Genomic DNA, 26,987 nt, shown 5'->3' with positions numbered 1-26,987 from the left:
ACAAGAGGAATTAAAAAAAAAAAGTCAACAGTTTGTGTGATGAAGTTGTAGCCCAGAGTCAACCACTGCTTACACACACTTGGCAACAGCTCTGGGCTTCTCTGTTTTTGTTTTCAGTCCTTACTCTGTGTTCAAACCACTCCTAACAAACAACCTTAGCTCACTCTGTGCAGGCAACTTTGCAGAAGCCTGTCCTTTTCACATGGAAAGCACCTGCTGCAGCAATCACAGCAAGAGCAGAAAATCTTAAATATTTGTCTGATTCCTTATTGTGGACTTCACACACTCACTCCTGACTGTTCCTAGACATCCCAGAAGGAAAAATGGAAAGCACCTGCTGCAGCAATCACAGCAAGAGCAGAAAATCTTAAATATTTGTCTGACTCCTTATTGTGGACCTCACACACTCACAGTCCTGACTGTTCCTAGACATCCCAGAAGAAAAAGTTATTGCAACTCTTCCATGAAGCAAGCTCCAACTCAAACTGAAAATTACCTTTGTAATAAATCAGACCATCAAACATGTACAGCCAGATTTTATTTACATCCAGAAATCATTTTGCATTTTCACCCGTGCTGTCACTAAGAGACACCTGCTTCATATAAAATCTTGGGTTCACGGTCTCCAGAGCTTGACAGAAGTTTGCTGCTACTACACAGGACCAGCAGAGCTTTTTGGAGCTCACTTTTTGGAGGTTCTGTGCAGACTGAAGTTATTTCCAGATTACCGAAACTTCCACTGTAGAATTATCTCAATTGCATGATTTCAGAAATGTTTCCACCAGCTTTTATAAATAAACAATATAAAGCATCTATATTTACATTAAAAGTGTTTTCCTTCTTACAATACTTACACTTCAGTTAGACTAAAATGTCAAGATAGTGATTTCAACTATCTGTTCTCTGAAGGCTCTTCTACATTTGAGCCTTTTTGTTTCCACAGATTTCCAAGCACAATCCCTATGAAGAGCAGAATTCCTACAGTACGATTTGAAGCAAATTTTTTCCAACAGTCTTCAGGCTTGTCTATGTCCAAAGTGTAAATCTGCAAAAGCACAGTATAACATTAGAGGATTATTATTCTACAGACTCATAAATATCTGACACATCACAAAATTATCTGCAACTTCAAAAAATTATTTTTAAGCTATAAAGTCTACCTTTAACTGCACAAGAAACAGGAATACTCTGTGTTTAAAATTTTTGTTGCAAACTGGCATCTCTGTTTGACAAATTTTTTTCAACATACAGCAGAAAAGTCAAGGATCTTATAAGAACATGATTCCCCGACCATCTCAATGGAAGACTATATAAACAGCCCAGTTACTGGTGTGCCTGGATTGATACTTAAAAGTGCAAAAATATTTGGATATGTAAATAAGTCTCTTTGAGGTTGCCACCTCAGGAGGTTGCCACCTAACTCTTCAATCAATGGAAGACTATATAAACAGCCCAGTTACTGGTGTGCCTGGATTGATACTTAAAAGTGCAAAAATATCTAGACATGTAAATATGTCTCTCTGAGATTTTCCTCAGCAGGTTGCCACCTAACTCTTCAACGTAACTTTAAATAAAAATGAATGCACTTTTCCATCTCTGCTACAAGGTGTTGTTCCATGTTTCAGTAGAGACAAGGCACTGGAGAGCCAGCAGTGAACCAGAGCAAGTGCTAGGCCCTGCCTTGCCACACAGGGCTGGTTTCTGTCCAGCTGCTCTGAGCCAAGACTATGCAATTCCCTTCCAAACAAGGACCAGGACACCTGCAATAGCAGCCAGAAGCAAGGCCTGGCTTACCCACATGGCAGCTCTCTGCTGTGAGTCACAACTAAAAGTGAAAAAAAAAAAACCCAACCAAAGGAAAACCCAACTCACAAGGTATAACAAGAGCAAATTTACTGAAAAAAATATTCCCAAAACCAAAATTTGGTGCAAAAGTCTTGAGAATGATAACAAGAGGAAATGTTGAGCAAAATGAGTGAAAGCATTAACAGAGAAGGAGCCCCTAAAACTTCAAATTTTGCACTTCAGCCTTAGAAAGAGTTAAAGCAGAAAGTATTTGACTGAAAGAAGTGAAACCTTGCCCAGGAAATCTGCTTCATTTGTGGTTGTAGAGAGAAATCAGGGCTGGGTCCTGATCAAATAATCAAAAACAAGCTTCTAAAATATGATGTGATCCACACCCTTAAGAACCTGTCAGCTTCTCAGACACTGGGAACTTGAAACACTGAACTGGCAAATTAAACTAAACAGCAGCTAAGCTATTCTTTTAGCACAAGGAAAGTAGATGTTATTTTTCTATTGGCACACTTCTTGAGAGGGATACAATTTGACATCATCATGACCCAAATTCTTCTGCCTCAGGTAAAATTTCAGTGAATCAAGGAAATCTTGGAAATCCTAGTCCTCAAGCATCTTACTCAGCCTTCTAAACTCAGTTAAGGACACAATCAGAAATCTTGAACATGAAGATAAGCATAAAAATGTTCAAGCAGGACTATATTAAAATCATTCCTCAAAAAGAAGCTACTCTGCGATACACAGAACAGTGCTGCTCTTGTGACTTTGGCAGTCCACACAATTGTGAATTCTCCATCATTTATACTCATTAGTCCGCATCCTCACTTGTAAAGATCCTTAAAAGTGGTTCCCACACATGACAAAACTACAGCACAAAGGCTCTCTGACAATTCAAACTGTAAATGATCATGCAGTGGACATAGTATTCTTTCCCCCATCCATTTCCAAGCACAGTCACTACCAGAACAGTGGCTGAGTGCCAGACTACATTACCACAAGGATTCTCTTACCCAGTGATGTGTTTAATACCCATTACCTGCATGAGCTCCACCCATTAAAATGCAACATTACAATTAACGTGCTTTACAAAAAGTTCCACATTACCACAGATTTAACTTCTCAGACTAGCAATGGATTCACTACTTGCAATACACAACACTCTGCTATCACTTACCAATCAAGACCAGCAATTAATTTTTGAATAGACTGACTTATCACTTACTACAACTGTGTAATACAGTTGTTACGATTCAGAAAGAACAAGATAACAAGATCCTATCTGCATCCTTTACTGATAAAGCTAATTTCTTTCTTTCTGTTATTCATAAAAATTTCTAAACGAATGCAACTACAAGACTGAATTGGATTGTTCTCTGCTTTTGAGAGAACTCTTTAGAACTGTCAATTAGCACAAAATTATGTTAACATCTGCTGTTATGTGTGCAGACACTGCAAGAGCTGAATCAGAACAGTCAACACCACAGTATTTTGCAGCATATTGAGGTGGATCTAGCAGCAGCTGCTGCTGGCAGTGAGGAGAAAACCCTTTCCTTGAGATCACAGCTTAATGTGTGGCACTTCTGTTGGTTACAAACAGACCGAAACTCAGTGCTCCACTGTTTGTGGTCAGCAGTAAAGGTCTTCTCAAACAAAAGGTCTGCAAAAGGTACTTCAGAAGACCAAGCTTATTGTCAGAAGACTTTAGTTCTCTTTAAAAGAACTGCTTTTCATGGGTAGCTCATTAATTGATGAGGGTTGAAAAGCCCTCTGACTTCTTAGTAAGAACTTCCTCATGGAAAAAGTAAGAATAAATCCATCAAACCTGGTGGGCCAGGTGAGCCCCTACGGCAGCCACAGCCGAGTAATACGGGAGGGTTTGGTTGCAATTCATCCCTGCCACGCACAAACTCAGGAGCATGGCCAGGCTGAAGCCACTGAGCCACTGCTTCGTGTCCTCCCTGAACTGCAAGGCAGTTGACTTCACACCAATCATGATGTCGTCCCTCTTATCCTGGAATGAAAAGATGAATTACCACAAAATCCATAATGCAATGCCACTTCATAAGAAAAATAAAAATGGGGGACTTGCTTAAATTTTCAATGCTTCTTACTAGGAACCCAATTTAAGGGAAGTTGTAGGTCCCACATTAAAATTTAAACTAGAAGATTGGTCTTAGAGCTGTTTAGCTGCCAGGAGTTAATACTGATGTTGAAGTTATTTCCACAATGCAAAAGCATAAGAGCACAAAGGGTGTTGTACTTCCATCTTTCCACCTGACTTGTAACACCTTGGCAAACAGCAATAAAATATTGAAGGGCTGGGACTTCTTTGCTTCAGCTCATCTGAGTGTGAAGAACTGCAAGAGGTTAGCTCTGCTGTTTGACAACAAATCTGTAAATGAAACACACGAACTTGGGTGTTTAATCACAGGTATGTGGAAGATTTCACTGTTACCCTACCTGATGTGCATAAATGGTGTCGTACACCAGGGTCCACATGACTCCAGCAAAGTACAAGGGCAAACACACAGACCACTCACACGACCCTTTGACAGCAGACCAGCCAAGAAGGGCTCCCCAATTAAATGTGAATCCTAAAAACATTAAAAGAGTAAAAAAACATAGAAGTTACAAGAATGCCAGCAGCAGTTAAATACGATTGATTTGAGAGTGTATCATATCAGTAACCTTTTGTATAATACCAACATCTCTATTTTTCTACTACTTATTTTCAGGCAGGTTATAAATATAAATAATTTGACATTAAATACTCTGGACATGCAAGAAAAAATACATATGCCACAAATTTTTCCCTAATTTGAGTTTGACTTCAGTAGTGTAGGGAAACATTTGCACAGAACTATCCCAGAATACTCTAACAATAAAATGCTCAGGTGTCAGTATAACAAAACATGTCAGCATAACTGGCTGCAAAACAGTACACAGCAGCCAACTATGGCACTTCTAGCCTGAAAATGACAATTTTGGTTAAAAAACCCCTGAAGACAGCTCGAATGTGAGAGCCATATACACAGGTATGTTTTAGCAGCTCACCCTAAAATACAAGCACCATCAGTATCTGTAGAGGAGTTATTTTAGAAGCTGAAGACTGAAATGCTGTACCGACAAATCTGTATTTAAGAAGGCTTTTGAAATAACCACAAAACTACAGCTCATTCTCAAATGACAAATGTTTAATTCCACCCCACTCTTCTACCTCCTATCACTGCATCAAAACAAGGAACTGATTTTCAACAACAACAAAAAAAACCAACCCCAAAGCCACACATAACTCCAATGCCTGTCATAAATTAAGAAGCTTGTGGCACAACAGAGCTTTGTCTGTAAGGTATTTCTATTTTGATATAAAGTTATAAAAAGTCAGATTGCTAAAGCTCCGGTACTAATTTGTAAAACACCCCAAAAACCACATCTGAAATTTAAAAAAGAGAAAAAAAATCTTTCCATCTCACCCAAAACTAGCTGTGGCCAGTATGTTATTCTCTTCATCAGAGGGTAGGTGACCACAAGGATTAAAGAGGATGCTCCCAGAATGACACTGTAAAAAGTACCAAGAGGATTATTGTTTGCCAGGCTAAAGATCAGTAGACATAGTGCAGCATTGCAGGAGCTGCACATGGTACTGACCTAATTCCTTTCCTTTCCATTACAATTCCATTACTAATAATCTCCTCCCTCTGACCCCAACACCTTTTCTACTCAAAATCTCTGCTTAAATCAGGACCCAGAACCAGACTTTAAAAACCAAAAGATAACTCATACATCACCTGTAATAATTCAGACACAGAAGCACACAGAGGGCCAGGCTGAGCTGTCCCCCAAGAAAAACCAAGGACTGGAAAGTGGAGATATCTCCAGCTGCCAGGGGTCTGCTTGCTGTCCTTGCAACCTAAAAAATGGAAATAATATTACCACTAGGTACATCTGTAACTGATGGGCAATTTACAATGTCTATTTCCTATTTTCTGAAGAGAAATGAAAAGGCCCTAATTCTGTTGTTTGCTTTTGTTTCTCTCTAATGGCATTTTCAGAATCCAGTTCCACTGATGTGGAGTTAACAGCTGTGAAAAGACATTTAATCCCAACTGGGATACAGTGGAGTTTAGGAACTCTGTCTGGAACAAGAAATCATACAAGGTAAACTGAAGAAAGAAACAAGTATCAGAAAAAAGATAAAATAAATGAATGGTGAATTATTTGCCAAAGGTGACCAATGCCAAAAAACCCCTCAAATGACTGAATTCCACCCCAACATGAGGAAGAATTCTCTACACTGAGGGTGGCAGAGCACTGGAACAGGCTGCCCAGGGAGGCTGTGGATTCTCCCTCTGGAGACACTCCAAACCCCACTTGGATGTGTTCCTGTGTCACCTGCCCCAGGTGACTGTGCCTTTGCAGGGGTCGGACTGGATGATCTCCAGAGGTGCCTTTCAACCTAGCAATTCCATTAAATTGGGCATGGTGATGGAAATAGTGTCAAGTCTATTCAATGAGGTTCAAAAGCCAACTTTCTACAGAATATTCTGTACATAAAAAGTATCTTGCCTATGCTTGAATAATGCAAATTTAAATTAACTCTTGTAGCTTGTTCTCTCCCCTGCCATCAAATACTGCTTTTGGAGCACTAAACATGCACTTAACATACCTGTGACCAATTCCACTGCACAGTGCAACCAAACATGGGATGTTTCACTTAAAGAAAACATGTCCCAAATAATCAGTGACACAGAATCTAAACCCCAAACCACCGTCACCTACACCAGACAACTCCTGCTCTAGGCCTGGCCTCTATGGCACCTGTGTTGGAGGCAGCCTTGTAAGGTGCCCCAGAAAAAGCTGTGAAGGCAATTTTTAAAACTTTCTATCTGACCACATCACATAATGCATAAATTAAATAATTCTATTGAAATTCCCTCTTACTTATCACATCCTCAGATCAAATCTATTTAGCATATGTAGTTGTTAGCACCTTCCAAACCCTAAACCATCCAAAGCTGCCACAAACCCCATTCTAATTCCCTGCTTCCCAACAGCACAAACTCAAATGCCATACTAAGAACTTCACATACTGGATTGGCTCATTATTCTGTGTCTTGCAGGGCCGAAACCCAAACTCCAAAACCACAGGAGCAATACAGGAACAAAAAACAGGAGAAGCAAACAGTGACACATCACCAGGACCTTCCCCTCCGAGCCTGCACCTGTGCACATTTCAAACTCTCACACTGGGCTCTGCCTTTTGCTTATTTCCCTCTACTGAACAAATGGGAGATGATAAATGAAAATATGCAACATAATAGAGGGGATTAGCTCAGAGTTGGGCATGATACTCTGAACAGCCAAAATTAACAGTACAACAATAAAAGGAAATGCTGCTCCTAAAATTAAGAAAAACAACAAAAAAAGTTGTTTTTGGATAAATTGTCACTAGCAAGCATAACAAAAAAAGTGTTACTTGGTTTGTTCTGTGGTGCAAAAGAAAGCTGAGAAATAAACTTGCTCATGTACTGCCTATAGCAACAACAGCATGTATTTTATCTTACACAGAGGTGAGTACTCTAGAAGACTTACTACAGTCCTGGACAGAGAAATGTTATATGAAATAAAATACTTTCTACTATTTTTGGAGGAAATGTAGAAAAATTAATCACGTGCATCTCAGACAGAAACATGGAGGAATTCCTGAACCTGGAGCCTGTACTCATCAAGGAATTGCTGGTGATGTTCATGTACTTCAGTGCCTTCAGAATAAAACAGCATTTGTTAAGAGGAGTCTCTCTCCCTGGAGACATTCAAAACCCACTTGGATCGTTCCTGTGTAACCTGCTGTAGGTGAGCTGGCCTTGGCAAAGGGGTTGAACTAGATCATCTCCCAAGGTCCCTTCTAACCCTGAAAATTCTGTTGAATCTGTGACGATGGAGATGAATGAGCATGTGCTTGGTCCACTGAATCACAGAAGGGCTTGGGTTGGAAGGGGACCTTAAAGATCACCTGGTTCCAACCCTTGTGCTGTGGGCTGGAACACTGTTTACTAGACCAGTCATTCACAGCCCCATCCAACTTGGCCTTGAACACTTCCAGCGATGGGCCACCTAAAACTTCTCTGGGCGACCTGTTCCAATGCCTCACCATCCTCAGAGTGAAGAACTTCTTCCTCCTATCTAAACGCACTCTGAATTGGAAGCCATGCCCCCGTGTCCTGTCCTCGCCCCACGGCTCGCTACCTGTCTGTCATAGTCGCGGTCCCACATGTCGTTGATGGTGCAGCCGGCGCCCCGCATGAGCACGGCTCCCGCGCCGAACAGCGACAGCATGCGCCAGTCCGGCAGGCAGCCGGGCGCGGCCGCCAGCCCGATGCTCCACGTACACGGCAGGTACAGCAGCCACGTCCCTGCGGGGAGACAAACCCGCGGCCGGGCTCAGCGGGAGCGGGAGGCGCGGGGGGGACGCGGCCCCGACCGTCCCCGCGCTCACCGGCGGGCTGGTGCAGCCGCATCAGCCGCAGGTAGGGCTGCAGCGGGGCCGGCGCGGCGCGCACCAGCTCGGCCGCCGAGAAGCTGCGCGGCCGAGCCCCGGAGCCCGGGGGCGCCCCGGCACAGCCGCGCCAGCAGCGCCGCCGCCATCTTAGCGCCGCCCTGCTGCCGGCGGGACGGAGTCTCGCGACGCTGCGCATGCGCGGCGCCCTCGGGCGCCCCGCGCCGTGGCTGAGGCGGGGCGGGGTGTGTGGGGTCAGTGTGTTCTCGGTGAAATTGTCGTCCTCGAAACTTAACGTGGTCGTTCTAAACATTCGTGTCTTAACATTCGTGTCATACCTCTCCTCACTGTAGGTAATTTAACAAAAAGGAAATCAGATTTCCCACGTGGCCTTTGTATCTCTTCTCGGCCCTGGCTCAGTTCTCCCGCCGTCTGTGTGAGGGACTGAAGTGCTGCAGTGCTGGGGATTGATGGCTCCAGCAACCAGCGAGCTCCAAAGGCAGCGCGCTTGGCCGAGGCCGGGCCCAGGGGAGGAGGGGAGGGCTTGGGGTGTGTGCTGGGGAATCTCAGACCTGCGTAGGAGCAGCACGGCTGGCCATAGCAAACCCACCTTAGCAGCAGGAGAGGTACCTGGGCATTCCCGCCTGAAACAGATGGTGTATTAACCCCGGGAACTTCACGTTTCAGGGGCTTCCCCCACCCCTGATGGATCAAGACTGTGATCATCACGCATGAAAATTCAATGCATCAATTAAGTCTTGTTGCTGGGTCCACAGGTGATGTTATCTGTGCAGAAAAATTCACAGTACCAGAGGTTTATGTCCAAAAAGGAGACAGAGAAATCCTCTGACTTTATTTAAAAAAAAAGTGGGAGGCCATTCCACTGGCATCTCTCAAAATTTTGGAGGACATAGCTTTCTTTTAATCCTATTTTCCCAGCTGCATGACTGTCATGTCAGGTGCCCCATGTGTGGAGATGCGAGTCTGGACTCCATGTTCTCAGAAGGCTGGTTTATTATATTATGACATATATTATATTAAAATACTACATTAAAACTATACTAAAAGAATAGAGAGAAAAAGATCATCAGAAGGCTTGAAAGAATAAGAATATAATGCATAAGAAAGGCTTGTGACTTTATGACATATATTATATTAAAATACTACATTAAAACTATACTAAAAGAATAGAGAGAAAAAGATCATCAGAAGGCTTGAAAGAACAAGAATAGAATGCATAACGAAGGCTTGTGACCCCCTGAGAGTCCGAGCCAGCTGCATCTGTGATTGGCTATTAATTAGAAACAACCACCTTTTCTTTGTATCTCTAAGTCCAGGATTTTAATACGGCCTTAGATGAGCAAGTCTGTCAATTACTAACATTCCTCTGGAATTTATGGTTACTCCCGTTGCTTCTTTCACCTATCAGCATCTAGCTTTTCCTACAGGCAGGCTCAGTTTGTTTGTAAGGACACATTCTTCTCATTCCTTTCATATCTTCCCGAAATCTTGTCCTTTCTCTTTCTTTCTTTCACTTATATATTTTCTTAAATTCTATATTTATATTTTCTATGGTTGTATTTCTACAGATAATAACCGAAACGGCTGCGTACCTCCTTTCCATCATTCTAAACTAAACCTGCTGTATATAAACAGCGGTCATTCATGTGTCATTTCACTCTTACCCACCCCAAGGGACCCTTTAACAAGAATCTCAGTTACCTCACCTTCAGGGTCATAACACCAACTTATGAGTTATTGCACAAACCAGAGAGCAGAGGACAGAGCCATAAAACCTTTGCTTTTCATGGCATGGTTTCAGTGTCTAAATGTCCTCAGATCTGCTGCTGAAAGATTCCTTGGGGAGTTCATTGTCCCTCTAGAGTATAAATTCTTTTGCATTACACACTTCCTTCAGCTTGAATGATTCACACACTGGTAGAAAACAATGGAAACCATTCTGAACTTTAATTTCCCAAGATGCTGACTAGCAGGAGGAACTGAAATATGAATGCGATGGAGAAGTGACTTTAATGGTTTGCCATTGTTTTATTGTTTTAATGAGCAGTACTCCACAGCAGTAAAACGATTTGCACAGGACTATAAAGGAAAGAGTTGCTCAACTCTGATGGAGAGTAGCTAATAATCTAGGTTCCACATCACTCTGATAAAGTCATTGTAATATATGATATAGGTAATTCGTGCTTATGCAGAATATTATATGAATATATGTTATAATGTTTAAAAGAAATACTCAAAAGCATTTTCAAATCCACATGCAGGAGCCGAGGAATTGCCTCATACGAAGAGACTGTCCATGCCATTGCAGACAGCAGGGAGGAAAAGTCTAATTTGAAGTCTAATTTGCAATCAAAAGAGCCTAACTCAGGAAGGAGATGGGCCAAGCTCTGAGATCAAGATAGCAGAAGCTATGGGGAACTTGCATCCGAATACCAGGTTCCCTTAACCCTACCATCAGCATTCATAGCTTGCCAGGAACCACATTGTCCAGTCCAGCTGGGAGAAAGAGGACGACATGAATATGTTTGACTGTGAAAAGAACAAGAGAGACTCTGCCTCGGGCAACAAAAAGGGTATAAAACCTGACTGCACCAGTCCAGCCTTGTGAACAGAGCGGGTCCGATGCGATAGAGGTCGGAGCAGGGCTCACCCAGTGTCGAGCCTGGGCCCGACGCTGTCCCTTTGATTGTGGCTGTCGAGACTGTATATCAGTCACACAATTAATTATATTTTTTTATTATCAAATTGGCTTGATCAAATTTTTATCTATAACAGTCATCATGGGCTTTATTCAGATACAGACTAGTAGCTGAGGTGTGGTTGAATAGTGAGTCCTGGCAATGAATCCCCACAGCTCTGCTTGCCGTGTGCGTAGGAACATAGATGCTGATTGTCACCAGGTGGATGTCCTCTGCAGACACTGCTTTGATGTTTTTATGTGTGTGAAGCAGAGAGGAAACCCTGGACTGTCTGCAGAAAATTTTTAAGGAGCTCGTAGAAGTAAAGCAGTGAAGTAAACTTTAATAAAGTCAATTTTTACAGTTACTGCCACTGTATTTACATTCATAATAAAGTGGCCTGGCCCTTCACTGAAAGATAATCTAATTTCAGACTACTTTACTTCAGTAAAGCCCAGTTGTCTTGTTTAGCTGAAACCTGAGTTGATGGTGAAAATGTTCCCGACACTAAGGTGGTTATCAGTTTCCTTATTTTCACATACACCAAATGATCCCCAAAGTGTGATGCAAATTACTCCACCTTCTAGGAACTGATTTACAGTAAATTCAGTGTGAGTAATCTGACCTCCAGAGTCAAAAGGGCAAAAGTGAACTGGAATGAGTGCGAAATATGATTCTCCCTGTTCTCAAATAAGTGTACACGCATATATTCAATCCCCCAAGGTTTACAACATTCGCAGAGGAATAAAAGTCCCAGAGATAAGGGTGGGGCAGGCATTGGTGATGTTCATCTCTGTTTCAAGCCGTAGCTTCCTTGGAGTGCTGGGATCCAGCATCTTTCCTGTTCCCTGCACTTAGGCCCCTCTTGCTCTGTTTGTATAGAGCTAGCAGTAGCTATTAGCTTGATGTGCAACACTTTGTAAATAGAAAGGTGGTTCCTGAGCTGTAAATCAAACCTCCCCACCCCACCATCAGGAAGAGGGCTCAGAGAGGAGACACGGTTGACAGCAGCTGTCATTTGCATGGGCAAACATCCCCGGGGCCCCTCCTGGCAGTTCCTGTGTGCCAGTCACCAGCACGTGTATCACATCTGAGTCACAGTGGGTGGAGGGCCTCTGAACTGGTGGGCAAACACAACTCAAACACACCAACCTGTGTAGGATTTCTTTCATTTTTGTGTACTTGGGTACTCTTATTGATAATAAAAAGAAGCATGGGTAGTTATGACCAAAAGAAAAGTAGGGAGTGTCCTGGTATCAGCATGTCAAAAAGGAGCCTTAAAAAAAAAAAAAAAAAGATTTGCCAAAAGTTGGTATAAATCGCTTTAATTAAAATCTTCAAATACAAAACTCATAAGCATTGGAATAAACAAAATTTTTAGAAAAGTTCTAAAAAGAAGCTACCAGGCAAAGAATAACTTTGATGTTTTAGTTGCAACTTACATTTTTATAATAATAATAATATATTATTAACTTTGTGTTGACTGTATGTAAGACTTTCCATCTTACACTCTCTTTACTTGTGTTATGGAACTTAGACAATGCAAACAAACTCAGCCTTCCCCGTTTCTGATCTATGTTATCCCCTGATACATAACCCTTAACAGAATGCATCTGCTCCATGGATGCACACACTCCTTTGACACACTGAACTGAAGTATAACCTTTTTAGTGTGCAGGTTTTCATCACAGCTACAAAAGTACATCAGTTTTGAAAGTAATCTCATTAAAAAAGGTTCCCTGCCTTGCATTAAACCCCATGTAGCTGGTAGCATCTTTTTAAAGCTTAAAAAGGGAGGTACAGTAGTGTGGGGTTGTTCTTCCCTGCTGTGCTCATAAATATAAGACATTGAGAGTGGTGTGGGTTATGTACCTTCAAGAAAAGCAGATGCAAATAAATGTATGCCGAAGGCCACAGCTACTGTCCTAAGCTTTTTGTTGCCCTGGGGACCAGCAACCTGTGTGCCACAGGGAGCTATTGCTGGCACAGCCAGCTGCAACAGGGTGTGCATGGGGAAGGCTCAGCTAGGGAGAAAAGCCACCACCAACACAGATTTCTGTCCAAAATCACTGTTTTCCCAGTAGGAAGGATGTCAGCCTGACTGGGCACTTCTGTCCTCAGGATGCTCTATAGCAAGTGATGTTCCTCTGGTGGTTGAGGGGTGAGTGGTTTCCTCAGCCTCTTTCCCCAAGACAGAAGAGACCTGAGTGCATTAGGGAGTGTAAAGCAGAGAGATCTTGAGAGCTTTACCTGTGCATAGTTCAGGAAAGTCCTTTCCAGCTGAACTGCCTGCAGAGTGGTGCAGGGTGAGGTCATGAGCACTCACTTTGCAGCCCCCTGAGCACAGAGGGTTATTGCCAGGGTCTGGTGGGCTCCTCTCCTTTCCATGCAGGGAAGAAGGGTGTGATGGCAGAGGCTGACCACCCTACAGGAACAGCTTGCATTTCCTGCATCAACAACTCACAGAACCACAGCTCCATCTTGTGACTGAACAATCCTAGCTTAAGAAAAATGTGTGTTGTTTCCCCAGATCTAATAGAGGATCTGGTTTCTCTGCAAGACCTTTGCCCCTTGGTTTGCTTTGTGTGTCCAGACCTTCCACCCCAAGATACCCTCAGCAACCACAACCCCCACACAGTGTGAGGCCACAGCTGTACAGCACAAATACAAAAACTCTGCTCATCCTTTCTGAAGGCAGGCTTTTGAGGAAACTGCTTTAGGAGCTGTGTTTGCAGAAACTAGAGGGAGAGGGGAGGTTGCAGTGCCTGGGCTAGCAGAGCCCCAAGTAGTGTGAGAAGCTCCGTGTGTGGTGTGGAGAAGAGTTCCATGCTCAAGCACAGTGACAGGTTGGATCAAGAGCAAAACCAGCCCCTGCCTGGTCTTGTTCTACCTGGATAATTCTCCTGGAATCTTCCTTGTAGCAGTTACCCAGTGGGATGCTATGTCTTCCCCAGCTAAGAGTTGTATTCGTGCTGCGACATTTGCATCCCTTACCAGAATTAAATTCCATGATAAAATGTGAATTTCCAGGATTAGAATTTCCTACTAGCCAAGTGCTTTACATTTATCCTGAGCGTGTGTGTTGACCGCTTAAATGCAAGCAATAGCTTTGGCGTTTTTGATAACATAAAAGCCGTAGGAGAAGGCTGGAAGGCCAAGCAGTCTGCCAGGACCAAGGGGCTTTTCCATAAGCTCTGGCAGTGTTTCATCATCCAGCATCCGTAGCACACGGCCGTTCAGCTCAATAGACCTGGAGAGGGACAGAGAGACTGTTTGGGCAGCTGTGCTCTGTTTGCCATCGAGTAGAAACTGCTCTGGGCCTGAGTGTAAACATTAACTCAGCCCAAAGCCAAACCAAACTTCCCCTGAATGTGTGTGTACACACACACACAGACATCTGCAGCACTCCCACTACAAGGACTCCTTCAGGCTGGTAGCACGAGCACATTTAAAAGTACGTTTCTTTCTCTTCCAGTGAGGTCAACAGTTAAATGGGCTTTGAAAAGTACAAATTTAAATTACTTTTTCTCCTGAAAATATTAATATTCTTTTTTGTCCACAGAGCAGATCTTTTCCCTGTGGATACATTAACAATGACAACAAAAAGACCCCACCCACATACAAAGGCTGAACACTTTGCTGTAAATCAGGAGCTAGCACTTGGGAAAGCAATATACCTGTGTTTGTGCAAAATAACCCCAAAAACCAAAACAAAACAGGACTTTAGCATCTGGTCCAGAACACTGACACCTGCTAGGATAAACTGCCAAATTAACATCAAGTAAATGTCCTTATAACTTAACAAGCTTTCAGCAGCCTGAGTTTAGGAGACCTGATTTAACTGAAGTCAGATCTTACTGAAAAAATCCCAGATGAATGAATGGTAACCTCTTCTTTCCCCATGCACATTGAATAAGGTGAGGTTTTAAAGAGCATCTAAGCCTACTCACAGTCTTTTCACAGGGACTGGAGGAATTGCAACTTACCTGGAAAGAATATTCTCTTTGCCATGAGGCAGTAAGAGGTACTGATCCACGTGCTTGCTCGATAGGTAATCTGGTAGCTTCAAATGTTGGGTGACATTGTAGAGGTTTAAGGCAAACAGTGTCACATCCCCTTCTCTGTACTTTGGGCTGCAAGGCAAGAGAAGGTGATGGTGGGGATTAGAATAATGTGTGACCTTGCACTGTCCCAAATGGCATTTGCTGGCCCGGGGGTGGCCACGGGCTCAGTTTCCAGGATATTTTGCCCTTTCTGGAGCCTTACTTGAGGCTGTTTGTGCAGTGGAGGTAGACACGGAGCTTCCTCTTGTTGGCTCCTGCCAGGCCGACCTGCAGCACCTTGGTACCCACCAGCTTCTTGTAGAGCAGTGAGAGCCAGTAGTCCTGGGAGGCACAAAAACACATGGAAACATTTGTGTACGTGCCAGGTGCTCCACACAGTGCTTAATCTGACCTTCATTTTGAAGCTCATTTCAAGGGGTTTTCCCCATAGCTTTTTGCTTTACCAAGTTTCTCACATCTACTTAAATTTACACAAACACCATAGCTAAAAGGGAAGCCCTGCCTGTGAGCAGCTGTGTTTAGAAGGTGCCTTAGGCACATTTTCCCCTTCATAAGCAAATCTCAGAGCTCTGTCAGGGAGAGATTGTGCTTTCGAAATACCCTTCTGCAGGGTACAGAGAACCTCAGTACTGAATGTAGGGGTGTGAGCTGCCCTTCCTGCAGGACAGCTTGTACCTAAGGCACAGGTGCAACACCAGGAAGAAGCTCTTACACTTTAACCCCTTTCATTAACATTGTACTTTTGAACAAGTATCAGGATTGATTTCTAAATCCAAGTCACAATTGTATTCTCTGACACTCCAGGATGATGCCTCAGAGCAGGGCGATGCCCAGTGCAGACTCATTTTTTCCAGGTCTTTCCTGGCTTTCAGAGACCTTCTTCCAGCTCATCTGTTGGTCTTTGAGGTTTTGTTAGGAGGAAAACTGTTGTGTTTCTCCTCTGACTCACCACAAGCCCAGGAAATTACTTTTGCTGTCAGCCTTCATGCTGAATCTCTCTGCAAGGAAATGCGGCCTTCTGACAGTGATGTGCTTCCTCATTTCCTCATTTCTGTGCTAACTACAGCTGATGCACCTGGGTTTGGATTTCCCTGCCTCTGAAGCATTATTGGCTTGGTTAGCATCTGTGCTGCCGGTAGGTGAGGAAAAGGGCACACATTTTCAGTCCAAATTAAATCTATTTTAAATGAGGGAATGAGAAGCCTAAAGTTACAAGTCTGATGATGCATCCTCTGGCATAGCAAGCAGCTGAGCAAGTAAGATGGAAAACCCCTGTATGCTGGGTTTTCTTTTAGGCTGGCTCTTTGACCACCAGTGAAAATCACAATTTGGAAGCAGAGAAATGAGAGGAAAGCTAAAAAGGAAGATGCTGTCCTCTCACCCCAGTCTAAGTGCCGTAGTACAAAGAAATGTGCCACATGTGCAAGAACAATGCATAGTTCATATAATGGAGTTTCATCACAGCAAAGTGTTATTTCCTAATAAATCAAACTATACTAAATGTATATTTCAATTGAAATATACTAAATGTATATTTCAATTTAATTATCCTTCAGCCACCACTGTAGCATGAATATGCTCATGACCTATAACACTTGAGTGTTGACTTCATGGTGTAATGGTTTTCACATGGAATATAATTGATTTTAATATCTCTTTTCACTTCTGTTTATAAACTACTCATCACTCAGCTGAGGAGTAATCAAACCAAAAAAACAGGCCATCCAGAAACACCTTGTGAGATCCAGGAGCTTCTGTGTACAAACCAGAGCATCGTGTCCCACAGATCAGTTTCTGCTGTGCTGAAGACTGGCTGCATCCCTGCAGTTGGAGTAAATATCTTGTGTGCATACATATATATGTAATAATACATTAACCCATAGTGGAACATGAGATAACTTTAGGTGCAAGGATACCTGTGACCATCCAAGCAAAAAGAGGTGTTGTTAAAACAGCTGACTTGTCCCTCCACGCCCAGAGTTGCCTGTGCAGAGGTGCATTCAGGGGGTGTTTTTTACATACCGGCAAAGGCTCAAAGTTGGCATCCACCAGGTGATAGGTCCCTGCCCCGAAGAAAACCTGTCTCATTACCACATCAATCCCCTGCCTGGCTGAAAGCCCGAGTTTGTCCAACCACCTGCCAAAAAATGAGGCAAATATCATGCAGATGAAAGTGCTAACCTCAACAGTACATTGTTGCCCCTCTCAAACCAGCTCGGGAAGCAGGAAAGCAAAACTTAGTGAGTAATGCTGACTTCCTTAAAAACACACAACTAATTTCAAGTCTTGCATTCATTACATTAAAAAATAATTTCAGTCCACCTCTTGAAGCCCAAGTTGATGGGAACAGTTGCTCCATTCCCCTGTTTACAGGGGGTGGAAACAAGGAGTGGCAGCAGATTCTCCTGAACTGGCCAAAGGTCTGAAGGCTGAGAGAAATCATCACACTGAAAACAAGGTTGCCTGACATTATCAGACTTTGACTTGCTGGCCCACCAGGCCCTGATAAAAAGTCATTGTGTCTTATAGGATGGAAAAAGCTGCCCACACTCCCCAGGAAGCCTGAGGAAGCTATTCCTCCTGTGGGGCAGTCCCATTCAGCTGTCAAAATACGTAATTTCCCCACACCTGGGACACAGTACTCACATAAAGCCAGCAACATAAGTGTTAGACAGTCTGGGAGCTCCTCCTCCATAGGCAGAGCTTGTCTCTCCCAGCCACACCTTCTTGTCTGGCACAGTCTGATCAACAATCTGGTCAGTGTGGCATTCAGAAAGAAGAGAAAGAGATGACAGTTAATTTTTTGACTACTGAAATAGACAAAATTTTGTGTTTTAGCCAAAGGCTTGCTAGGATGTTTGCATTTGAGCGATAACACTCTGAGATGGGATGTCACAGAAATTTGGGTCAAAAGGACTAGAAGTAGCTTTACATCCCCCCCCCCGAAAAAAACCTCAAACTTGCTACCCATGTAAAACAGACCACTAAAATCCAGGTCCCATAATTTTTCTTGTGCTGAGTAGTGCTATATTCTAACTTATAATGCTGTCAGGATCTAAAAAAAAAAAAAAAGTACTGGGGGGATGGGATAATCATAAATTGCATCCCTGAGTAATTATTATATCAACAAATGAGAATGTTGTAGGTGTGTGATGCACCTGGCAAAATGTTTACTGCATAGCAAACTGTTGGAGCTCATTTATTGTTAGCATCATTAACAATCATCAATTAATTTTAATTATATTTCTTTTAATATACAATGTCAGCAGAACTCAAGCTTTGAGTATCCCTGCCTATTGCTAGCAAGAAATAGTGCTTTATTTTGGATTCTCTGTTAACCTGCTGGAAACTGAACATAGGAATGGTTGAACAGGACAAGGTACCTCCAGAACTTCATATATGGCTGTGGCAAAGGTGTCCAGCACTTCAGGGCTCAAGAAATCCCCCCTGGTTGCACTCTGTCCATTCACGTAGTAACTGAAAATGGGGGAAAAAAACATAGACAAAATTAGGGAGTAATACCACCAGTGCTACAAAACACCACTGAAAGTATTCAGTTGTTTGGTACATTTATCCACAGCATGATTTTTCTGTCCAGTGCTTTTTAATTTTTTGTTTTCCAAATGTGTAGGTCTGTCACTTGTATTTAAGGGACTTTAAGATATAATTACGTCAGTGGAGTCAGGATATCACAGAAATTTCCACCAGCAGAAGTAATAGGTTTGTTTGCATCTATTTATTAAGATTAAGGAAAACATCACCAAGAGCTGGCTTCTGTAAGTCTTCTCCTGTTGAGGAGTCCGACACTCCTACATGATTACTTGCTTTACTCTATCAAGTTATATATTAAAAATATCAGCTCACAGCATCTGTCCATCTGCTGGAATATTTTGGCCACTTGGAGGGAGCTGAAATGTGGGCATTCCTATGGTGTGAAGGTTGCCCTTCACCATTAGCAGAAGAGCTTTTAATTCTTGTTTGTCCAAATAAATTGGAATGGTGGTTTTTGCATTTCATCCTGCTATCACTCAGTCCGACCAAAAACAGCTGAGGCCTTCCAGCCACAAGAGGAAGCTAAAACCTGATAATCCTAAATGAGTAAACAACAGCCCAGGAAGGGGAAAGGACATGTTTCATGCCTTTCTAGCAGCTCAAAGTACACAGATAATTTATGTATGTATACATATATATATATATATATATAAAATAAGTATGTACATCTTTTCTCATTATTGTCTGACTGCTGCATGTCATGTCCTGCTTTTGACTCTGGAAAGAAAACTGCCTTCACACGGAAACGACTTTCAAATACATGGAGTTCATGGCCCTGGGGCCAGGGTACCCCACTGTCCCTGTGAACACTTTAAACTTTCCAATCAAAGTCGCTGCACAGGAGCAAAGGGCCAGGTGCCAGTGCTGTTTGCACTGCATGTGGGATCTGAGGGTGAGCTACCTACACAGAGCCTGAAGTGACTCAGAGAACAAACTCAAGGGAGCAGGAGGAGCTGCTGGCAATTCTCCATGGACAAGGGTCAGCCAGACCTACAGGGCTTTTTCTTTATATCAACTAATCATAAACAGAGCAAACAAAATTATCATCTTGCACATGTTGCATTCCCCGTGACAAACCCCCACCGCTGCTTTTGGGTCTCTGCATCAAGTGGACCTTTTGGAGGCTTCAGCATTTCTGTAATGTGCTCCCTCAATCAATCTTTTATTCTGAACACAGAAATTTGCGGAGAGGCCCCTGAGAAACTGTCAAAAGGGGCATTTCACCCCCCTCTTTTCTGTTGAGATTGATAATTCTGTTCAAATTGACATTTTTTAAAGAAAATGAGGCAGTAGGGTGGCAGTGGTATCCAAGTGGTACTTACTGGTGCCAGGTGACAGAGTCGATCACCTTCCCTCCCGATTTCAGGAAGCTGCAACCAGAGGGAATGGTGGAGGACAGGGGATTAGCAGTCCTGTCATGGCCTTCTCACTAGTGCAACACCATGCGCAGCCCTCCCCTCTCCCCACAGCTGGCAGCACTGATGCTGAATGCTTGGGGGCCAGGCTTCCCGTGGCTTTTAAGCAGGCTTTGGGCAGCCTGGCTTCCTCAGCAGGTTGCTGAGAGGATGAATTGACCTTTGTATAACATGTGGGGTTTTTTTGGGCTAAAAGCCCTTGTTAGCACAACCCTAGAGCCAGTACTCAATGGGAAAATATGTGGACCACTGATGTAATTGCAGCAGCTGAGTTTTACCTGGCTGAGTGTTCAGGCCCTGAACTCAAGCATACAGGTAAGACTATAATTGTCGTCTGTCAAGGTAAAAAAAAAATTGTTCAACCCCTGCCTTAAATCCTCTTCATGCCTCCTGCGTATAAGGACAGACAAGCCACAGTTCTGCCCCAACCCAGAGAGTGCTGCTGGAACCTCACACCCCTACCTTCTCAGCAGTCTCTGCGTGTGCTTTCGGGGCTGCCCAACATCGGGGCCGTAGAGCTTGGCATGCTGGTAGAGGGCATAGTTGTTCAGCAGTTGGCGTAAGTGAATAAAATCTTGCCCCAGCTGGAAGCCATCAATGCGGATGCCAGATTTCTTCCTGAAGCTGTTGGGCTCTGGGGAAGACACATGCACATCAACACCCCACTCTATTTCTTGGGCACAAAATCAGGCAGTTCCATCCACATGGGAAGCACCAGTTCCCTAAGGCTTCATCTGATCTGGCATAGTGTGGGTGACATATTTGAAGGTCACCATGAAACCAAAAGCTTGGGGGATTGTTGGGGTGCAGGGGATACAGTGTGCTGCTCTCCAGGACTCTGTCCCAGCCATAGGTGACATCCTGCACCTTGTGGGGCATCATTCACCTGATCTCAAAGCCTTGGTAGGACCAGCAAAATAATCTCAATTTGCTCATTCATTTTGTCTTCTTCTAAAATCCCTCTGCAAATTAAGACCTTAATGTCTCTTAATAAAACATCACCTTGCCTTTATATGCCATCATCCAAAATATCCAAAGTTACTAGCCCATACCCTCTGGTGGTACTTTTCTAGGTGACAGCTGGTCTGGCCAACAAGCACTTACCATTCCCAAGTTCCCAGGAGATGTTGTACCTCTGGGAAGCACAGTAGTCCAGCAGTGCCTGGGCATTTGAGCTGTCCCACTGCAAGCCACCTTTCCGCAGCAAGGCATTGAGTCCAAAGATCAGGTGAAACCCTGAGCAGTTTGCAAAGCTGTAGAGAATATCCAGTGTGTTTTCTGCACAGAGGAGAAAGGAGGGGTGTTTATCTCAAGGTTAGAGCGTGCTAGTTGAGCTCTTGCCAAGCAACAATCTTTACTGCCTTTACTGTATTTATTTAGCCTGATGCCACAGATGTGCCAAACTTTCCCAGCCAGACAGAAGAGGTCAGGCCTCACTACACAACATCTTGCAAGCTTTGAGAACCTCCCAACCACTGCAGCTGAATACTATTAAATGTGGGATGGCAAACAACAGAAAATGAGTTCTCTGAATATTTTTCAAAGTGGGTGAAATATTTCTTTTTCAGTGGTTTCTGCTCCTAATAGCCTACAGCCCTTTTGCTGTGGGGCAGAGAGTTGCATCCCCCTGTTTAAGTCTTACTTGTAATGGTGGTGTTTTTGTGCTTTTTCCGGTTCTGTTCGGCAAGAATCAGCTTCTCCTGGCTGGGCCATTGGGCCAGCAGCACCTTCTCAACAGCAGCAAATGCAGGCCTCGAGCCACAAGCCTCTGTAGGGCAGAAGAAGGTTGATAGGAATTAACTCCTGAGCTCCACAGCCAGCAAAGCCTTGTTCCAGTGAGCTGACAAAGCACAGGAGCAGATAAGCCAAGCTGGCATGCAGTGGTGTGGCAGGAATCATGACCCACCTTGCTGGGGGCAGGAACAGGGCAATGCTTCCTGCACTGGCCATCTCATGCAGGGCAAAGTGCTGACTTCCCCACACAGCTCACTGGCAGGAGTCATAGGACATGTTTCCTTCAAAGCTTATCTTTTTTCTTGGCATGCGAAACAGGAACAAGCCATAACCAGAGAAGAAGGCAGGAGCCAGAGTCACAGGAAATGGCTACTTAGTAAAGTGTCATGAAGGGAAAAGTACCACTTGACTTCAAAACTGAGCATCACTGGTCATACAGTAATGTAGGATTGCACAATTGTGCTATGTGCCACAGGAATATACAGGATTTTTTTTTCATCTGAAACACCTCTTGACACTTTTGCTAAGTTCAAAGAGAAAATACCATGCTCAAGCAGTTGACAGAGGTCCATCAGGTTTGCACTTGCCCTGTCAAAGCAGCAGGAGGGCAAGGCTGCACCCCCAGCCAAGCTCTCTGGCTTTGGGAGAGATTGAACACTATTCTCCTCAGGTTATTTCTTCCATCTGTTCCTTAATTTTCATAATGAAGCCACAGCTTCTGAGCTGACCTTGACCACCTCCCAGACAGTGAGGGAGCTGCCAAGATTGCTGCAGGGAGCAGAGGGCAGCAAAGGGAGAGTCTCAGCAGGTGCCAGGGAGGATACAAGTTCCCCTACATCCTTTCTCAATTTCCCACAGCTGGCACAGCTCTTCCCACAAACCATGCTGAAAATCCACAGATCTCCTCTTCATGGATGATAGCAATACTGAGACTGTGGAGGGCCCCCACTGCTGCTGCTGCTGTGCCCTTGCAGCATCCTCAGCCTGCATCAAAGACTCTCCAAAACCTAGAATGGTTTCAAGCCTAATAAGTTGATGCCCACTTTACCTTGCTGTGCCTGAAATTCCCAGAGGATTTTTTCTTCTGAAGTTGAATCCTTGTTGGGATCAAAGATAAGAAAGTCTGTCTCAGTGCCACCAAACCTCAGGAAACCTGGGGACAGGGCCGTTGCCAGGGCACGCAGCTTCGAATTGCTGAGGAGGGAATGCCAAGAAATAGAAAACCACTGTATTTATGCAGAGTGTAGAGGGTAAATATGGCAAGCACTTTGAGGAAATTGCTGCAGTAGGTGACCTGGAGCTACCCAGTAACCTCAAGGAATTCCTGATGGCTTACTGGGATCTGCATCCTAACCCTCTGCACTGTACAAGAGGGACACTGATGGCCAAGTGACCCAGGAGAGGGTCTAATGGGCACGGGAGAACATACCTGAGGGAACACTGGCAGGGAGCAAAATCCTGGGGGCAAAGTAAGGCAAAACTTTAAAACAATCCTTTTCTTTTTTTCATCCTAAACATCCTCCTCCCCTAGATTTTTTTGGTTTTGTTTGTGCAACACCAACATAAATGTCCTGTGAGAAGCTGGGCACAAAACTGACTTTACATCATCAGCCCCAACTTCCATCACAACAGCCAAAGCAATTGCCTTTGCACCCAAGGGAGGTTAACCTGCTGGGAGAGGTGTTGACTCCATCAAAGCAGGTGTACAAAAGAACGTGTCTGTGACTTGCTCACATCACATGCAGGGTGTGCAGCACCTCACATCACATGCAGGGTGTGCAGCACCGGCAGCCAGCCTTCTCTGGGGAAAACCACAAGGCTTTGGAGGGCACTGGGCATGTTAGGCGCTATCTGCTCTGTGGCGACAAACAGCAGATTAGAGGCCACCAAGAACTTCCTACTCCTCATGGTGGCAGGGCTGGCCTTGGGCTGAACCCCAAGGTGTGAAGGTGGGGCTGGATGTTGGAGACCTGAGCACTTTCCAGTAACTCTGGTGACATCTTTCTCACCAGCTCAGTGAGGATGAAAATGTGCAGGTAGTGGGAAAGCACGACTGGAGGATGCACACATTTTTTGAACACTTTCATGGATGGTGATCCCACCATCTGCTTCCCTGTGCAGCCTGTTCCCATGTTCCAATGCATGATTACCCTCTCAGTGAAGACATTTTTCTTAATAACCAATCCAAAGGCCCCCGGTACAACTTGAGGCCGTTTCCTCTCCTCCAGTCAGTTGTCAGCTGTGACTGACCCACACCTCACTACAACCTCCTTTCTGGTGCTTGCGGAGGGCGATAAGGACACCCTGAGGACTTCATTTCTCGAGGGCAAACAACCGCAGTTCCCTCCGTTTCCTTCTCCTTTTTTTTTTTTCTTCTGCTGGCAAAGCAACTCCTCTACCCTGCTTCGTCCCGAGCTGAGCTTTCCCTGCATCTCCCCATGCCGGCCGCTCCTTTCCCGAGCACCGAGGGGCCGGCGCGGCTCCCACCTGCGGCAGGTACCGCCTTCTGCCCTGGCAGGGGGGAATTAGCGAACCCAAGCAGACGGGATCCTCTCCCCGACCCCATTTTTAGGGCAGGGGGACTCCCCGTTCCGCCCAGCTCGCTCCGCAGCGCGTTTGCCGGGCTGGCCCTGCCCTCTCCCCGAAGACCCTTTCTCCTTTGCCCAGCGGGGCGAGAGGCGACTCACCTGAGCAGGGCGACATAGCGCGGGTCCCGGGCGAGGCTGGCATCCAGGGTGAGGGAGAGAAAAGCCGGGCTCACCTCCCCTCGGGGGCTGTCCCGAAGCCCCAGCCGCAGCTCTGCCGCCCGCTGCCCCTCGGCCAGCGCCGGCAGGAGAGGCAGCAGGAGAGGCAGGAGAGGCAGCAGCATCCTCCGGTCCCGGCCCGCCGCGCCGACTCCGCCGGCACCACCCCCGAGGAGGGGAGGGGAGGGCGGGCCCGGGGCTGCAGCGCTCCGCTCCCGCCGGGAAGGACCGCGCTGGCGTGAGCAGCACCTTCCTCACTCTCTGGAAGAGCTCCAAGAGCATCTTCGAGCCTCAAATCAGCGGCGAGACACCCGGCACCCGGCGTTACCTAAACGCCCCAACCATTACAAAATGAAGCGGTGTTTACAGCTGGTTCCTTTCCTGCTCACACCTTCGCAGCCTTGCAGCCGCCTCCTCCAACATCCCGCCCTGCTCCAGCGGCCCTGGGCATTTCCGTGTACAGCCAGCGGGCTGGAAAATGGCTGCAGGACTGAACGCTGCCTCTCCGGGGCTGGGATGTCAGCCTGGCACCCCGGCTGCGGCCTCCGCTGCGGGAAACAGCAGCACACAGCCCTGTCAGGCTGGAACCTGACTGCTGCAGCAGTCCATACTGTTGGAACAAGTGTTTGTCCTAATGGCAGAGGTCTGAAACTTGGAATTACTGTTACAGAAAGGTTTCAGGCAGGCTCTGGGTCTGCCCCTTCGGTGCTACCTGTGGAGTCCAGTCTGTACCGAAACTCTTTTGGCAGCAGCTGGCCTTGCTGGGGAGGCCTGGCAGGGAAGAGCCACGGAGCAGGTATGGCTTAGTGTCATGGAATGGCTTGGGTTGTTCCAAACCCTACACTGTGGGCAGGGATTCCTCCCACTAGACCCGGCTGCTCAAAGTGCCATCCAGCCTGGCCTTGAACGCTTCCAGGAATGAGGTGTACACAGCTTCTCTGGACAACCTTTGCCAGTGCATCACCACCCTCACAGTAAAGAATCTCTAACATCAAGTCTAAACACATCTTCCTTCAGCTCTGTTGTCCTACCACTCCATGCCCTTGTAAAAAGTCCTTCTCCAGCTCTCTTGTCATCCTTTCAGGCACTGGAAAGTGCTCTGAGGTCATCCTGGCACCTTCTCCTCTCTGGGCTGAACAACCCCAGCTCTCTCAGCTTCTCTTCAAAGGAGAGTTGTTCCAGACCCCTGATCACCTTTGTGGCCTCCTAACAGGTCCAAATTCTTCTTGTTTTGGGGGGCCCAGGGCTGGATTCAGTACCAGAGATGGAGTCTGGAGCAGAAGGGGACAGTCACCTCCCCTGACCTACTGCCCACTCTCCCTTTGATGCAGCTCAGAAGACAATTTGCTTCCTGGGCTGCAAGAATGTTTCTAAGTTCCTATGCACACTGCTGAAACATTTGCAGAGTTTTTAAACAACTACATTTAGCACCACCATTACATTTCCCACCTGCACCCATTCACCCTGAAGCATCCATGTTTCTCGGGCAGTTTGTTTTGAAAATGGCTGTCTGCTGGAGCAGGCTGTGAATCTGTTACTTTATTCAGGTGCAGCACTTCCCACACGCACACGCACCAAAGTTTGGGCATCAATCTGTGGCTCAAGTGCTCGCCTGCCTGGCCCTTCCTGTTCCTGCTTGCTCCACATTTTTGTACTATTAAGTAACTCTCCACCGGAACTAGAAGAACTTGACCAAATTAACTCTGGTTCTGACAAGCACATCCACGGCCCTGCCAGAAAGGAAACATCAGTGACACTTCTGACAGTCTCAGTATCTTAGTCAGGGTAATGCTTCCCATTCTGGGAATTACATGCCTACGCCCCAGGAAGGGCTGGGGTGACTATCTGCCAGAGGAATAACTCATCTATCAGCTGATGACTGGAGCACCAAGCAAACTACCCAGCCCCATGGGCAAACTAAGGATATAAGAATGCAGTTAAGTGTGTGAACAACCATTGCTCAAATCTAGCTAAGGTTGTTAGCACAGGTGCAGGAGGAAAGGTCAGGAGCTGTCAGGCAAGATGCAGCCTGTGCACAATTACTTTCTGTTGGAATTCTGTACTTCTGCCTTTATTTCCTCCATGCTCTTCTTTGAGAGGACACATTCGGGTGTTTTGCCACTGTGTGGTATTTCTCACAGCAAAGGCACAAGGTGTGTATTTCAAATGGTGAATGCTATGTTTTGGGATCAGTTGCTGTGCACAGATGTGTGTATGTGAAGTCTGGCATGTGTTGTGTTTTTAGCAGCCTGTGAAACCTTGTAGCTGGAAAAAAATGCCTTCCAGCATTAGCCTAAGGTACTAAATGAGAAGTAGCAGCTTTTGCCTGGGCATTTTTCACATGGTTTTATATACATTTTTAAATATTGCAGAGTAGGGGAGCTCAGTATAGATGTATTTGGACTTATGGAAATTAGAGAAGAATTTGAGTGATGCCCCGTGAGCTGCAAGGGGAGCACTTAGGAAGTAGGACTAGGCTTAAACCC

At 45.1% G+C, this 26,987-nt stretch overlaps 2 protein-coding genes across 2 annotated transcripts; both read right to left on the bottom strand.

The window, feature by feature from the left end:
• Positions 1 to 520: 520 nt before the first annotated feature.
• On the bottom strand, positions 521 to 9,019 carry COQ2 (coenzyme Q2, polyprenyltransferase). The gene is made up of 8 exons (XM_039696090.1): positions 8,904 to 9,019; positions 8,294 to 8,640; positions 8,044 to 8,210; positions 5,586 to 5,707; positions 5,271 to 5,356; positions 4,258 to 4,391; positions 3,620 to 3,808; positions 521 to 1,045 (listed from the first exon to the last, which is right to left on the bottom strand). The coding sequence occupies exons 1-8, from the start codon at positions 9,017 to 9,019 to the stop codon at positions 893 to 895; spliced, it is 1,314 nt and encodes a 437-aa protein (XP_039552024.1). The 3' UTR covers positions 521 to 892.
• Positions 9,020 to 12,307: 3,288 nt separating this feature from the next.
• On the bottom strand, positions 12,308 to 24,882 carry HPSE (heparanase). The gene is given in 13 exon segments (XM_039696152.1): positions 12,308 to 14,242; positions 14,979 to 15,125; positions 15,259 to 15,377; positions 17,079 to 17,193; positions 17,703 to 17,809; positions 18,440 to 18,533; positions 19,931 to 19,978; positions 20,486 to 20,657; positions 21,128 to 21,301; positions 21,666 to 21,791; positions 22,806 to 22,951; positions 24,445 to 24,680; positions 24,682 to 24,882. Coding segments are annotated over 13 exon segments (1,746 nt in total). The 5' UTR covers positions 24,784 to 24,882; the 3' UTR covers positions 12,308 to 14,082.
• Positions 24,883 to 26,987: the final 2,105 nt, after the last annotated feature.

This window comes from Passer montanus, unplaced genomic scaffold, assembly GCF_014805655.1.
Source record: "Passer montanus isolate IOZ18808 unplaced genomic scaffold, ASM1480565v1 scaffold95, whole genome shotgun sequence".
Classification (NCBI taxonomy): domain Eukaryota; kingdom Metazoa; phylum Chordata; class Aves; order Passeriformes; family Passeridae; genus Passer; species Passer montanus.
Note: the sequence above shows the minus strand (reverse complement) of the source record. Positions and strands in the feature narration are given on the sequence as shown.

Excerpts from the sequence above, each read along its gene's own strand:
- COQ2 (XM_039696090.1), bottom strand. The coding sequence starts at position 9,019 with ATGATCACAGTCTTGATCCATCAGGGGTGGGGGAAGCCCCTGAAACGT. Across the intron at positions 8,211-8,293 it reads GCGGCTGCACCAGCCCGCCG|GGACGTGGCTGCTGTACCTG; the intron begins GTGAGCGCGGGG and ends GTCTCCCCGCAG. Across the intron at positions 5,708-8,043 it reads ACCGCGACTATGACAGACAG|GTTGCAAGGACAGCAAGCAG; the intron begins GTAGCGAGCCGT and ends TCCATTTTTTAG.